Source organism: Tursiops truncatus, chromosome 20 (assembly GCF_011762595.2).
Source record: "Tursiops truncatus isolate mTurTru1 chromosome 20, mTurTru1.mat.Y, whole genome shotgun sequence".
NCBI classification, from domain to species: domain Eukaryota; kingdom Metazoa; phylum Chordata; class Mammalia; order Artiodactyla; family Delphinidae; genus Tursiops; species Tursiops truncatus.
This window is the reverse complement of record NC_047053.1, coordinates 29,096,921-29,109,771: the sequence shown is the minus strand read 5'-3', so window position 1 is coordinate 29,109,771 and position 12,851 is coordinate 29,096,921. Positions and strand designations below refer to the sequence as shown.

Below are 12,851 nucleotides of genomic sequence, written 5' to 3'. Positions count from 1 at the left end.
GCACAGGCTTCAGTAGTTGTGGCATACGGGCTCAGTAGTTGTGGCTTGCAGGCTCTAGAGCACAGGCTCAGTAGTTGTAGCACAGGGCTTTAGCTGCTCCACGGCATATGGGATCTTCCCGGAGCAGGGATCGAAGCCGTGTCACCCTGCATAGGCAGGCGGATTCTTAACCACTGCGCCACCAGGGAAATCCCTGAACTATAAAAGTTAATTATTGTTAATATATAAAAATTTAGCTATTGGGACCTCCCTGGTGGTGCAGTGGTTAAGAATCCGCCTGCGTTCAAACCCTGGTCTGGGAAGATCCCACATGCCGTGGAGCAACTAAGCCGTTGTGCCACAACTACTGAGGCTGCGCTCTAGATCCACGAGCCACAACTACTGAGCCCAAGTCCCACAACTACTGAAGCCAGCGCACCTAGAGCCTGTGATCCACAACAAGAGAAGCCACCGCAATGAGAAGCCTGCACACTGCAATGAAGAGTAGCCCCCTCTCACCGAAACTTGAGAAAGCCCACGCACAGAAACGAAGACCCACGCAGCCAAAAGTAAATAAATAAATAAATGTATATATTAAAAAAAAATTAGCTATTGTTTTTACCTACGTAGCATCCTTCCTTCCCTTGGAAAACCTCCTTCATTCCAAATTGTTCTGGTTGGGCTGTCAAAAACATGACCCACTCCCCACTTACTCTCACAGTAGGCATATGACCTAGGTCTGGCCAATCATAATAGCCTATCTCTTTGTCCACAGTGAATAGTTCAAGATGGACACATGATCCAAGTTGGGCCAATCAGTGTCTTTCTCTAGAACTTTTCCTTTCCCTGGGGTCACAGTACAGGCAGGATGTGAATTTACAGTTATCAGTGATCATGTTCCTGCCACATGGCCCAAATCCATAAGACCCAAGAGAAGCAGAACAATGGAATAAAGCCAGAAGAGTCCTTTTTTGTACCCAAGGATCCAAAAATGTTTAATATCAGATCCACCACATCTTAGAGAGTTAATGATAAAATAAATGTCTTTTTTCCCCTTAAGCTAGTGTAAACTGGTTTCTGTTACTTATAACCTAAAAAGTCTGAACATGATGTTCTATCCAATAGGGTAGCCACTAGCCACATAGGGCTATTTAAATTAAAACGAAATAAAATTTAAAATTCAGTTACTCAGGTGCACTAGCCACATTTCAAGTGCTCAGCAGTCACGTGTGGCTATTGACTCTTGTATCAGACAGTGCAAGTGTAGAACATTTCTATCACTATAGAGAGCTCTATTCAGACGATGCGATTCTAGTTAAATAAAAATTTTGTTAGCTTATTAAGTGTGGAAAAATTAATTTTGCAGTCAAAAGAATTATCATGGGCAATAGCTATTCATACCCAAGTAAGATGTATGCAAGGATCAATTTAGAAAGAGATCAAACAGACAAAACTAACTTTGGAACAGCAAAATGACACATCACACAATAAGAATAATATTGCATCAAACAGTGGGGGAAACAAGGAAATAAAAAAAGTGCTAAGAGAAAAATGTGTGCTAAAGTGATGTAAAGGTATTTAAATTAGATGACTTGGCCAGCAGAGAGTATAGAAAAAGAGTTGGAGGAAGAAGTTGTCCCAGTATTGTTTTGGGCAGAGAATAACCAGCTGGGAAATACTACCAAAAGGGAAAGAGGAAAATAACAGGAAAACAAGAGCTTTAGACTAGGAGTATGCCATAGGATGTGTTGGGTGATGGAACAGGTGAAGTAGCTCTGGAGCATGCTAGAACTTTAAAACTTATCACCATAGTCAACTCTGATTATCCAAATTGTGTATTTTCCATGAAAAAGAGGTTGCTTTCAAGTAAGCAGGATAGATAATAACAAACCCTTTGGTTAACACATTTTTATGTTCCTTCTTTAAGTTTCCTTTTTAATGTAGCCTGTGGCACATCGAAGCATCTCCTCTCACTGCCCCGGCCTCTCCCGCTGCGGAGCACAGGCTCCGGACGCGCAGGGCCAGCGGCCATGGCTCACGGGCCCAGCCGCTCCGCGGCACGTGGGATCCTCCCGGACCGGGGCACAAACCCGCGCCCCACCCCGGATCGGCAGGCGGACACCCGACCACTGCGCTACCAGGGAAGCCCCGAAGCATCTTTTAAACGAAAAAACTTAATTCTTCTCCAGTTAAGTTGTGAACCACAAAGAAAGCAAGAGGCCTGAAATTTGTATTCCTCTGAGAGTTGACTCACACACACACACACACACACACACACACACACACACACACTCTCTCTCTCTCTCTCTCTCTCTCTCTCTCTCTCTCTCTCTCTCTCTCTCGCTCTCGCTCTCTCGCTCTCTCGCTCTCTCGCTCTCTCTCTTGCTCTCTCTCTCTTCTCCTCCTCCTCTCTCCAGTATTTAAAGAAAACAAGAGTTCCGAGCAGGGGAATAGAAGAGTAAAATAATGAACGACTTTCTGCCTAATCTGAGTCAAGTTTTTACAGTACTATATATTAGTCTGTTTCAGATGCAGTAAACTTCACATTGGAGGCATAGTCTTTAAGTTAATTATGATATGAGTTGAATACAATATGAACAAAAGTTAATTATTAAATTTGAGAGTATGTGGCACTGCCATTAATATGGGATTTGAAGAGATTCTGCAGATAGAGAGGCAGTATAGATAGCTGAACACTGGCCGGGTAAGAAGACCTAGTTTCAAATCCCAGCTCTGTCATTTATTTGTTTTACAACCTTAATCAAGTTCATTTACATCTTTAGGACTCTGTTTCCTTCCTGTAACAGGAGGAGACAGGATTAGATGGTTTCAAAGGTCTCTTCAAGTTCAAAACTTTTATGACTTTATGTGGTAGGTATAAAACCAGGAAAAAAATTAAAATATATTTTTTTCTCAAAGCATCTCATAATCTTTGTGAGGCTTTGGCTCTGCTCTCTACAAAGGGAGAACTAGGAAAAACTTCACTTATGAAATTTTCTTAACCTTCCCAAGTCCACAACTGACACCAATATTGAATAGCTTTGCAAGTATAATCCTACTAATTATAAGAATAAAAGGTCACACAATTGTAAAGCAATTATACCCCAATAAAGATGTTAAAAAAAAAAGAATAAAAGGTGTTTCCTCAAATCAATAAAAGCTTAATGATACTTATCTAGAAGGCAAAGTCCAACAAACATCAGATCGAAACCTCCCGTAGAGATAACTGATGCAAACGGTTTTCTGATTTTTATTTGGCTTTCTAAGGTTTCTCAATCAAGGAGAAATTATACCAGCCAATTTTAAATTTAGCTCACAGAGCAGTTACAGTTCTTTTGAAAATTAATATCAATATATCCTTGGCCTAACCAAGGTTTCAACTATATGCAAGCCATACCAAGGACCATAACATGAGCATTTTGCACTTTTCCTGAGTTACATGTAAATCATTCAAAACATGAGGCTGAATTGTGAAGGTGAGGTAGCTCAGCACCTGTATCTCGAGGTTGTGTATTTTCCATCCTAACATGTTCCATCCTAACATAACTAACACATTGGGCCAAGGGACATATCTCTTTGTGCGAAATGTTCCCTCAAAAGAAAAAAAAAACTGCTATGCTGGTGATTAAAAAGTGAAGATGACTAAGAAATGGATGGTTTATTTGAGTAATGGAATACTCTTAATAATTTAAAATATGGAGTAGCTAAATAACACAGAATGAAAAAATTATAGAATCAGTAAGGATATGAAAGGGGTCGCTTCAATTTCTTTTCATTTATTCTTCTTATTTATGTTGGATTATTTACTACAAGTTATAGTAATATTCTAGAATTTGAAGCTTTAGAAGTATACAAGCTTTAGAAGTATGGGTTTCTCGTAATTAATATTCAGGCTTAAATGAACTGTATATAAATTTAGATAGAATGAGTCAGTTAAATCTTTGGGCATCATAATCTCAGAGTCAGATGACCATCAAGATTTCAGATTTGTAGGCCTGAGCAAACAAGCTTTGAGGGTAATACTTTTAGTTGGAACTTCTTATCACAAGATAATGCAAATGTATTTCTAATTCTCAGCATAAATGAATACACTTTAGTGTAAATGTTTAATCTGCAAATGTAAATTATTACCTTTTTGAAATGAGACATCCAGTTTTCCAAGGTAAGGTGGGAGTTCCTTTAAAAGATATGACTGAAAAAAGTTAGCTCTCAAAAAATAAAAGTATTTTAGTGTCTTACATTAAGACATAAAGATTTGCTTCTTGAAAAACATAAAAATGAAACACTACAAATGTTTATACAGAAAACTCATTAGTAGAACATCCCCAACAGCAAACTGACCATATAATTACTTACTTTCATGACCTACAAGAAATCTGTACTGTCTAATATGGACCATTTGTCAATAATAAATACACAAAGATCTCAGTAGACAAATGTCAGGAATAGACAATTCAAAGGGGAAAAAATCATAAAGAAGAATCTTTAAACTCACTAATAAGCAAATGCTAATTAAAATTTAATCTAGCAAATTAGGAAATTCTTGGTATAATTATAATGCCCCTAAATGGTAAGGGTGTGGCAAACTTGGAATTCTTTTAATATCAGATATAAAAAATCTTTTAAACACTTTAAAAGAGCAAGCTGGCAATAGCAACTTTCAATATATATCAAGAAACTATAATGTTCCTAATCTTTTACCCAATAATTTCCTTGCTGAGAGTTAATATAGGGAAATAATTTTAAACATAGAGAAAACTTTATTTTTACACGTATAGATGTTCAGTGCAGTGTTATTTATAATGGTGAAAACTGAGAACTAATTCAAATGCCCAACAAAATAGGAATGGTTAAAGACAACTATATATCCACTCCATGGAATAACTTCAGTCATCTGAAATGTTTTTGAAAAATAAGCATAGAATCTGAAAAGGCTAAATACTGTGTGATTCCAACTATATGACATTTTGGAAAAAGCAAAACTATGGAGACAGTAAAAAGATTAGTGATTGTCAGGGGTTGGGGGCAGGAAGGATGAATAGGCAGAGTACAGAGGATTTTTAGGGCAGTGAAACTATGTTGTATGACATTATATTAGTGGATTCATGTCATTTTCATGAATGTCATGTCAAAACCCATAGAATGTACAACACCAAAAATAAATCCTAATGTAAGCTATGAATTTTGGGTGATGATGCTGTATCAGTGTACATTCACCAATTGTAACAAATGTACCACTCTGGTGCAGGATGTTGATAGTGGGGGGAGGCTGTACCTATGTGAGGTCAGAAAGTATGTGGGAAATCTCTATATTTTCTGATCAATTTTGTTGTGAATCTATAACTGTTCTAAAAAATAAAAGTCTGTTAAAAAAAGAAAAAATGTATATCATGCCATGATGTTAGACTGTTTAAAAATACAATATAAATAATATACAATGAGAACATAACTATGTAAAAAACGTTCAGGGTATACATACAGATAGTATCCTGTTAACATACGTTTTTTTTAAGGTAGTAGAATTAGGCATTATTTTTCCCTCCATTTATTAGTATTTACTATAATGAGCATGTAACTACTAAAATCAGATTTTTAAAGGGTTCTTTCCTATACCTGAAGACTAAAACTAATTCATATATTTAATCTGAATCAAATAAATTGTAGAATATGTCAAATAAGTTGAACTCCAGTAGCTTTACATTTGAGGACTTTGGTAATTTTGTTGAAATAGTTATCAAAATAAGTCTCCACAGATGTACGTAATAAATACAAATCCTCACTGTAAGTCAGAATAGTTTTTTAACTTTCCTTTGACATTCATTATTTAAACACTATCTTTTTTTATTATTACTTATTGATGTGCTATCTGGCACTCACTGTTTATAAAAATCCTACAGGCCCTAATATCTACTAATTATTAGTTTATCATGCATTTTCACTTACACAGTACTTGAGATCAGAGATGTTTACATTGACTCCAGTTGATCTCTTTAGGTTCTCATCATGTGACACTACAACTTCTTCATCTTTTGTGATATGGCAGTCCAATTCCAACATATCAGTTCCAACTGTAACTGCACTGAAGAAATACAAAGAAGAATAATGACATTCTGAAACATAAGTAAACATTTAGGTTACATACATTAGATGAAAAAGTTCAGAGTTACAAATCGAAATAGTAGAAAATCCCATAATACTAAAATTTCTTCTCAAGACTATTATCTATTATGAATAATTGATATAAAAATATTCTAACTGAACTTAGAATAAGAGACTCATGTTGCCTCCTTTCCATAACTAGCAATCCTTAATTCTGGCAACCCAGTATAAAGGAAAGAACACTGGACCAGAAGTTGAGATTTGGGCACCAGTTCCTGCTTTGCTATGAACTTGCTGGGTAACTTTGGGTGAGTAACTGCTCCTCTCTGAGCCCACATTTCCACATCTGTAAAATGAAAGCATAAAGAACAAGAAAAGGATGCCCACTTTTGCCACTTAAATTCTGCATAGGATTATAAGTTCTAGAAGGGCAAATGAATAAGAAAAAAAAAAGCATCCAAGTTGGAAAAGAAGAAGTAAAATTATCTCTATTTGCAGATGACATAATCTTACATGTAGAAATAAAGGTTCCATATACACCACTGTCAGAACTAATAAACAAACTCAGTAAAGTTCTGGAATACAAAACAAACATACAAAAATCAGTTTTATTTCTATACAATAATAATGAAAATCTAAAAAGGAAATCATGAAGTAATTCCATTTACAATTGCATCAAAAAGAATACAAACTTAGGAATTAACTAAAGAGGTGAAAGACTCGTACAATGAAAACTACAAAACATTGTTGAAAGAAATTAAAGATATAAATAAATGGAAAGACACCCCATGTTCATGGATTGGAACACTTAGTATTGTTAATATGTAAATACTACTTTGATGTACAGGTTTAATGCAACTTGTATCAAAATCCCAATGATGTTTTTTACAGAAATAGAAAATCCATCCTAAAATTCATATGGAATCTCAAGGAACCTTGAATAGCTGAAATAATCCTGAAAAAGAGTAAGAAAGTTGGAAGACTCACACTTCCTAATTTCAAACTTACTACAAAGCTACAGTAATCAAAACAATGTGGTACTGGCCTAAAGACAACATATAGACCAATAGAAGAGAGAGTCCAGAAGTAAACCTTCACACATATGGCCAAATGATTTTTGACAAGGATGCAAAGACCATTCACTAGAGAAAGGGCAGTCCTTTCAACAAATGGTATTGGGAAAACTGGATATTCACATGTGAAAGAATGAATTTGAATTCTTACCTAAAACTATATCCAAAAATAAACTCAAAATGGATCAAAGATCTAACTGTAAGAACTCAAATGAAAAAATCTCAGAAGAAAACATACAGAAAAAGCTTCATGACATTGGATTTGGCAATGATTTCTTGGATATGACAGCAAAAGCACAGACTAAAAAGGCAACCCATAGAATGGGAAAATGTATTTGCAAATCACCTATCTGATAAAGAATTAACATCCACAATACATAAAGAATTCCTAAAATGCAATGACAACAAGACAATCAGACTAAAAAAAGAATAGACATTTTGCAAAGAAGATGTGCAGCACACATGAAAAGATGCTCAACATCATTAATCATTAGAGAAATGTAATCAAAACCACAACGAGGGGCTTCCCTGGTGGCGCAGTGGTTGACACTCCGCCTGCTGATGCACGGGTTCGTGCTCCGGTCCAGGAGGATCCCACATGCCGCGGAGCGGCTAGGCCTGTGAGCCATGGCCACTGAGCCTGCGCGTCCGGAGCCTGTGCTCCACGGTGGGAGAGGCCACAGCAGTGAGAGGCCCACGTACCACAAAAAAAAAAAAAAACAAAAACCCACAATGAGATACTTCACTCTCATTCAAATGGCTATTAGAAAAAAGAAAGAAAGAAAAGAGGGAAGGGAGGAAAAGAAAAACAAAAAAACAAGTATTGGGATTTCCCTGGTGTTCCAGTGGTTAAAAATCCGCCTTCCAATGCAGGGGACGTGGGTTCGATCCCTGGTCGGGGAACTAAGATCCCACATGCTTCAGGGCATCTAAGCCCACGTACTGCAACTACTGAGCCCACGAGCTCTGGAGCCCACGCACCACAACTACTGAGCCCGTGCGCCACAACTACAGAGAAGCCCACGTGCCACAAGGAAGAGACCATGCACCGCAACGAAAGATCCCATCTGCCACAACTAGGACCCAATGCAGCCAAAAATAAATAAATAAATAAATAAATAAATAAATATTAAAAAAACAAAAACAAGTATTGGCCAAGATGTGAGGAAACTGGAACCCTTATACATTGTTGGTGGGAATGTAAAATGGTGCCGCCACTATGGAAACCAGTATGGCAGTTCCTAAAAAAACTGAACATAGGTTTACCATATGATACAGTAATTTCACTCTGGTTATATATAGAAAAGAATTGAAAGCAGGAACTTGAAGAGATATTGTTATACCCATGTTCATAGAAGCGTTATTCATAATAGCCGAAAGTAGAAACAACCCAATGTCCATCAACTGATGAATGGATAAACAAAATGTGGCATATACATACAATGAAATAGTATTCAGTCTTTAAAAAGAAAGGAAATTCTGATATATACGACAATATGGATGACCCTGTAGACATTATGGTAGGTGAAAACAAAAACAAAAGTACCAATATTTATGATTCTACTTATACAAGGTACCTAGAACAGTTTAATTAACAGAGACAAAGTATAATGGTGGTTACCAGGGCTGTGGGACAGGGAGCTTGGGTAGTTAGTATTTAATGGGTACAGAGGTTTAGTATGAGATGACTAAAAAGTTCTGGAGATGAAAGGTACAAACTTCTAGTTATAAGATAAATAAGTGCTAAGGATGTAATGTACAACATGATGACTATAGCTAACTGTTGTTATGATACATAGGAAAATTGTTAAGAGAATAAATCCTAAGAGTTCTTTTCACAGGAGGATTTTTTTCCTTTATTCTTTTTTATTGTATCCTTATGAGGGGATGGATGTTAGCTGAACCTACTGTGGTAGTCATTTCACAATATATGTAAATTAAACCATCATGCTGTATGCCTTACTCTTATACAGTGATGTATGTATTTATTATTCCTCAATAAAACTGAAAAAAATAAAAGGTGAAAAAAAAAGTTGTAGAGATGTATAGTAGTGATGGCTGCATAACAATATGATATACATAATGCCACTGTACTGCACACTTACAAATGGTTAAAATGGCAAATTTTATGTTATGCAAACTTTACCATGATAAAACTAAAATTTTAAATTTAACAATTTAAAAATTGTTTTAAAAAAAGAAAAACATTGAAAAGATAATCTCTAAGGTTCCTTTCACCGCTAAGATCTTTCGACTTTTAGAGAGGGTATACCACAGTGGTTAAGAGCACAAACACTGAAAAAAAAAGGTAAATATGTGAGGTGAGGGATGTGTATTCACAATGTATACACACATTATCATTTTCACATTGTACACTTTAAATATATTATAATGTTGTCAATTATACCTCAATAAAGCTGAAAAAAAAAGCAGCACAGACATTGGAGCCTGCATTCAAATCCTGGCTCTGCCACTTACTTGGGCAAGTTCTTTACGCTTGTTTTCTTATTTGCAAAACAGTGATGATAATATTACTTCTCTTCACCTCCTCCCCACCTTGCACCTATACTCCAAGCAGCCCCATGCTCTCTAAATACTTCCTCTGTCTGAAATGTCTTTCACAGAAAAACAATATAATTGTTTTCTCACTTCACAAATGAGAATTTCCAAGTGTTGAATAAACGTATGAACAGAAATTCAACATCAAAATTCAACAGGGAGGAAGGACTTCCTTGGTGGTGCAGTGGTTAAGAATCCACCTGCCAATGCAGTGGGCATGGGTTCGAGCCCCGGTCCAGGAAGATCCCGTATGCCTCGGAGCAACTAAGCCCGTGTGCCACAACTACTGAGCCTGTGCTCTAGAGCCTATGAGCCACAACTACTGAAGCCCGGATGCCCTAGAGCCCGTGCTCCACAACAAGAGAAGCCACCACAATGAGAAGCCCACACACCGCAACGAAGAGTAGCCCCCACTCATCCTAACTAGAGAAAGCCTGCGCGCAGCAACGAAGACACAACGCAGCCAAAAAAAAAAAAAAAAAAAATTCAACAGGGAAATGGATGTTAAAACTACGAGACAGCACTATACACCATCAGAATGCCTAAAATTAAAAGGACTGACAGTAAGTTAGCAAGACAGTGGAGCAAATGGAACTCTCATATATTGCTGGTGGAGTGTAAGTTGGTACAATCCTTTGAAAAGTATAAATATCCACCTACCCTATGACATAGCAATTCAACTTCTGCTAAGTATATACCTGAGAGAGATGAATGCATTTGACCATTAAAAAACATGTACGAGATTATTTCACACATCATGGATGAATCTTACAGATATAAATTGAAAGAAAGAAAAGCCAGAGACAAAAGTGTAAATACGGTATGATGATATTTATGTTATCAGGAACAGAAAAAATCAATCTATTGTAATAGAAACTAAAATAATGGTTATCTAGGGGAAAGGAGTACAGGCTGGGAAAGGTCACAAGGGTGCCTTCAGGGGTGCTAGAAATGTTGTATAATTTTATCTGGGTGGTGGTCACAAAGGTGTATACATATATTAAAATTCTCTGGGCTGTGCACTTAAGATTTGGGCATATTACTGAATGTATATTATACATACTACAACAGCAGTTTTTTCAAAAGTCTTTCTTCTTCCCCTTATCTGCTAACTCTTATTCATCTTTCAGGTGTAAGCTTAAAAACTACCACTTCAGGATACCTTCCCTAATCCCCTGACCCCAGACTGGATTTTGTAGCCTATCTACCAGTTATCTGTCAAATTGCCAGGACTTCCTGTAGCACCTGCGTTTACTGTGTCAGAGTACTTACCACACTGTTTTGAATACATCTATTTATCTTCCCCTACTTGCCCAATTAGACAGGTGCTCTCTGACGAAAGGGTTTGTGAACTATGGCTTGTTTACTATTGTAAACAAGTGCCTACGCATGGGGATGGGCACAGCAGGTACTCCATACGTATTTTTTCTTTTACTTTTTAAAATATTTTTTTAATTATTATTTTTAGCTGTGTCAGGTCTTCGCTGAGGCATGTGGAATCTTTTTTTTTTTTTTTTTTTTTGCAGTGCACGGGCTCTTCATTGCAGCACGTGGGCTTCTCTCTAGTTGTGGCATGCGGGTTTTCTCTCTGGTTGTCGTGCACGGGCTCCAGAGCACGTGGGCTCTGTAGTTTGTGGCATGTGGGCTCTCTAGTTGAGGCACTCAGGCTCAGTAGTTGTGGCGCGAGGGCTTACTTGCCCCGCGGCATGTGGGATCTTAGTTCCCCAACCAGGGATCAAACTCACGTCCCCTGCATTGGGAGGTGGATTTCTTAACCACTGTTCCACCAGGGAAGTCCCATGTATTTGTTAAATATTGAATTAATGAATGAAAAGAGATAGCTCTCTGTATATATAAAATGCCTACACAGCACTTTATGTTTGTTTTTTTGTTGTTGTTTTTGTTTTTTGGCTGCGCAGCATGCAGGATCTTAGTTCCCTGACCAGGGATCAAACCCGTGACCCCTGCAGTGGAAGAGCAGAGTCTTAACCATTGGACCTCCAGGGAAGTCCCTTGTTTGTTTGTTTTTGTAAGCACTTTATGTATCAATTACCACCAGTGACATTTCAAGATGAAAAAAAAAGTAAACATGGGTGCGGCAGGGAGAGAGTTTTAGAAAGAAATTTTTACTTTTTTAAAATTCAGGAATGGAAAGAATAAGGGCTGGGGTGAGCAGAGTGAGAAAGCAGGAATGAGAAAACGTAAAAGTAGATAAATTACAGTTTATGTAATATATTCCTATACATTCAAATTGTTTTTTATAAGATGGAAACAATTTGAAATGGAAATGACTTCATATAAGGTCATGTCTCTACAACTAGATACTAAATTCCTAGTGAGGAAGGTATCTGTCTGTTCCATACTTTCCAACGTTCACGATGTTGGGCATATTGCAGGTATTCACACATTTCTAAATGAGCAGAGGGACTTCCGTGGTGGCGCAGTGGTTAAGAATCCGCCTGCCAGTGCAGGGGACACGGGTTCGAGCCCTGGTCCAGGAACTAAGATCCCACATGCCACGGAGCAACTAAGCCCGTGCGCCACAACTACTGAGCCTGCGCTCTAGAGCCCACAAGCCACGACTACTGAAGCCTGTGCACCTAGAGCCCGTGCTCCGCAACAAGAGAAGCCACTGCAGTGAGAAGCCCTCACACCACAACGAAGAGTAGCCCCTGCTCGCCGCAACTAGAGAAAGCCCGCATGCAGCAAAGAAGACCCAATGCAGCCAAAATTAAATTAATTAATTAAAAAAAAATAAAAATAAATGAGCAGAATGAATATTTTGGTTATCAATGGTTATCAAAGCCATATCAAAGCCATCAAAGCCATATTTTGGTTATCAAAATGTCTATGAACATTTTAAATTTTAATTAATTATCATCCAGCTAGCACCTAAATGTTCATCAATGATAAGCCATAGCCATAGTAAGTACCACACTTCAAAGAATCAAGTATTCACTTTATTCAATGAAGTTTTTATTCCAACAATGGAATGTCATTGTTGAATCTAAATGAAAAAAAAAAGTAGGTATGGTATGATCCCATTGATAAAGTGTGTGTGTGTGTGTGTGTATGTGTATATATATATATCTATATATATCTATATATCTATATATATATATATATATCTGACAAAATTTA

The 12,851-nt window shown here is 37.2% G+C and overlaps 1 protein-coding gene across 2 annotated transcripts in view; it reads right to left on the bottom strand.

Annotated features, from left to right (window-relative positions):
- GDPD1 (glycerophosphodiester phosphodiesterase domain containing 1) overlaps window positions 1-12,851 on the bottom strand; it is a 46,765-nt gene that overhangs the window by 13,642 nt on the left and 20,272 nt on the right. Inside the window, exons 3-4 of one of the 2 annotated variants that reach the window (XM_033847502.2) lie at window positions 5,923-6,058; window positions 4,111-4,171 (exon numbers count right to left, since the gene is read on the bottom strand). In XM_033847502.2, coding sequence (XP_033703393.1) covers window positions 4,111-4,171; window positions 5,923-6,058 — 197 coding nt within the window. The remainder of the gene's footprint in view (window positions 1-4,110; window positions 4,172-5,922; window positions 6,059-12,851) is intronic. The other variant, XM_004312074.4, reaches the window with a different exon arrangement.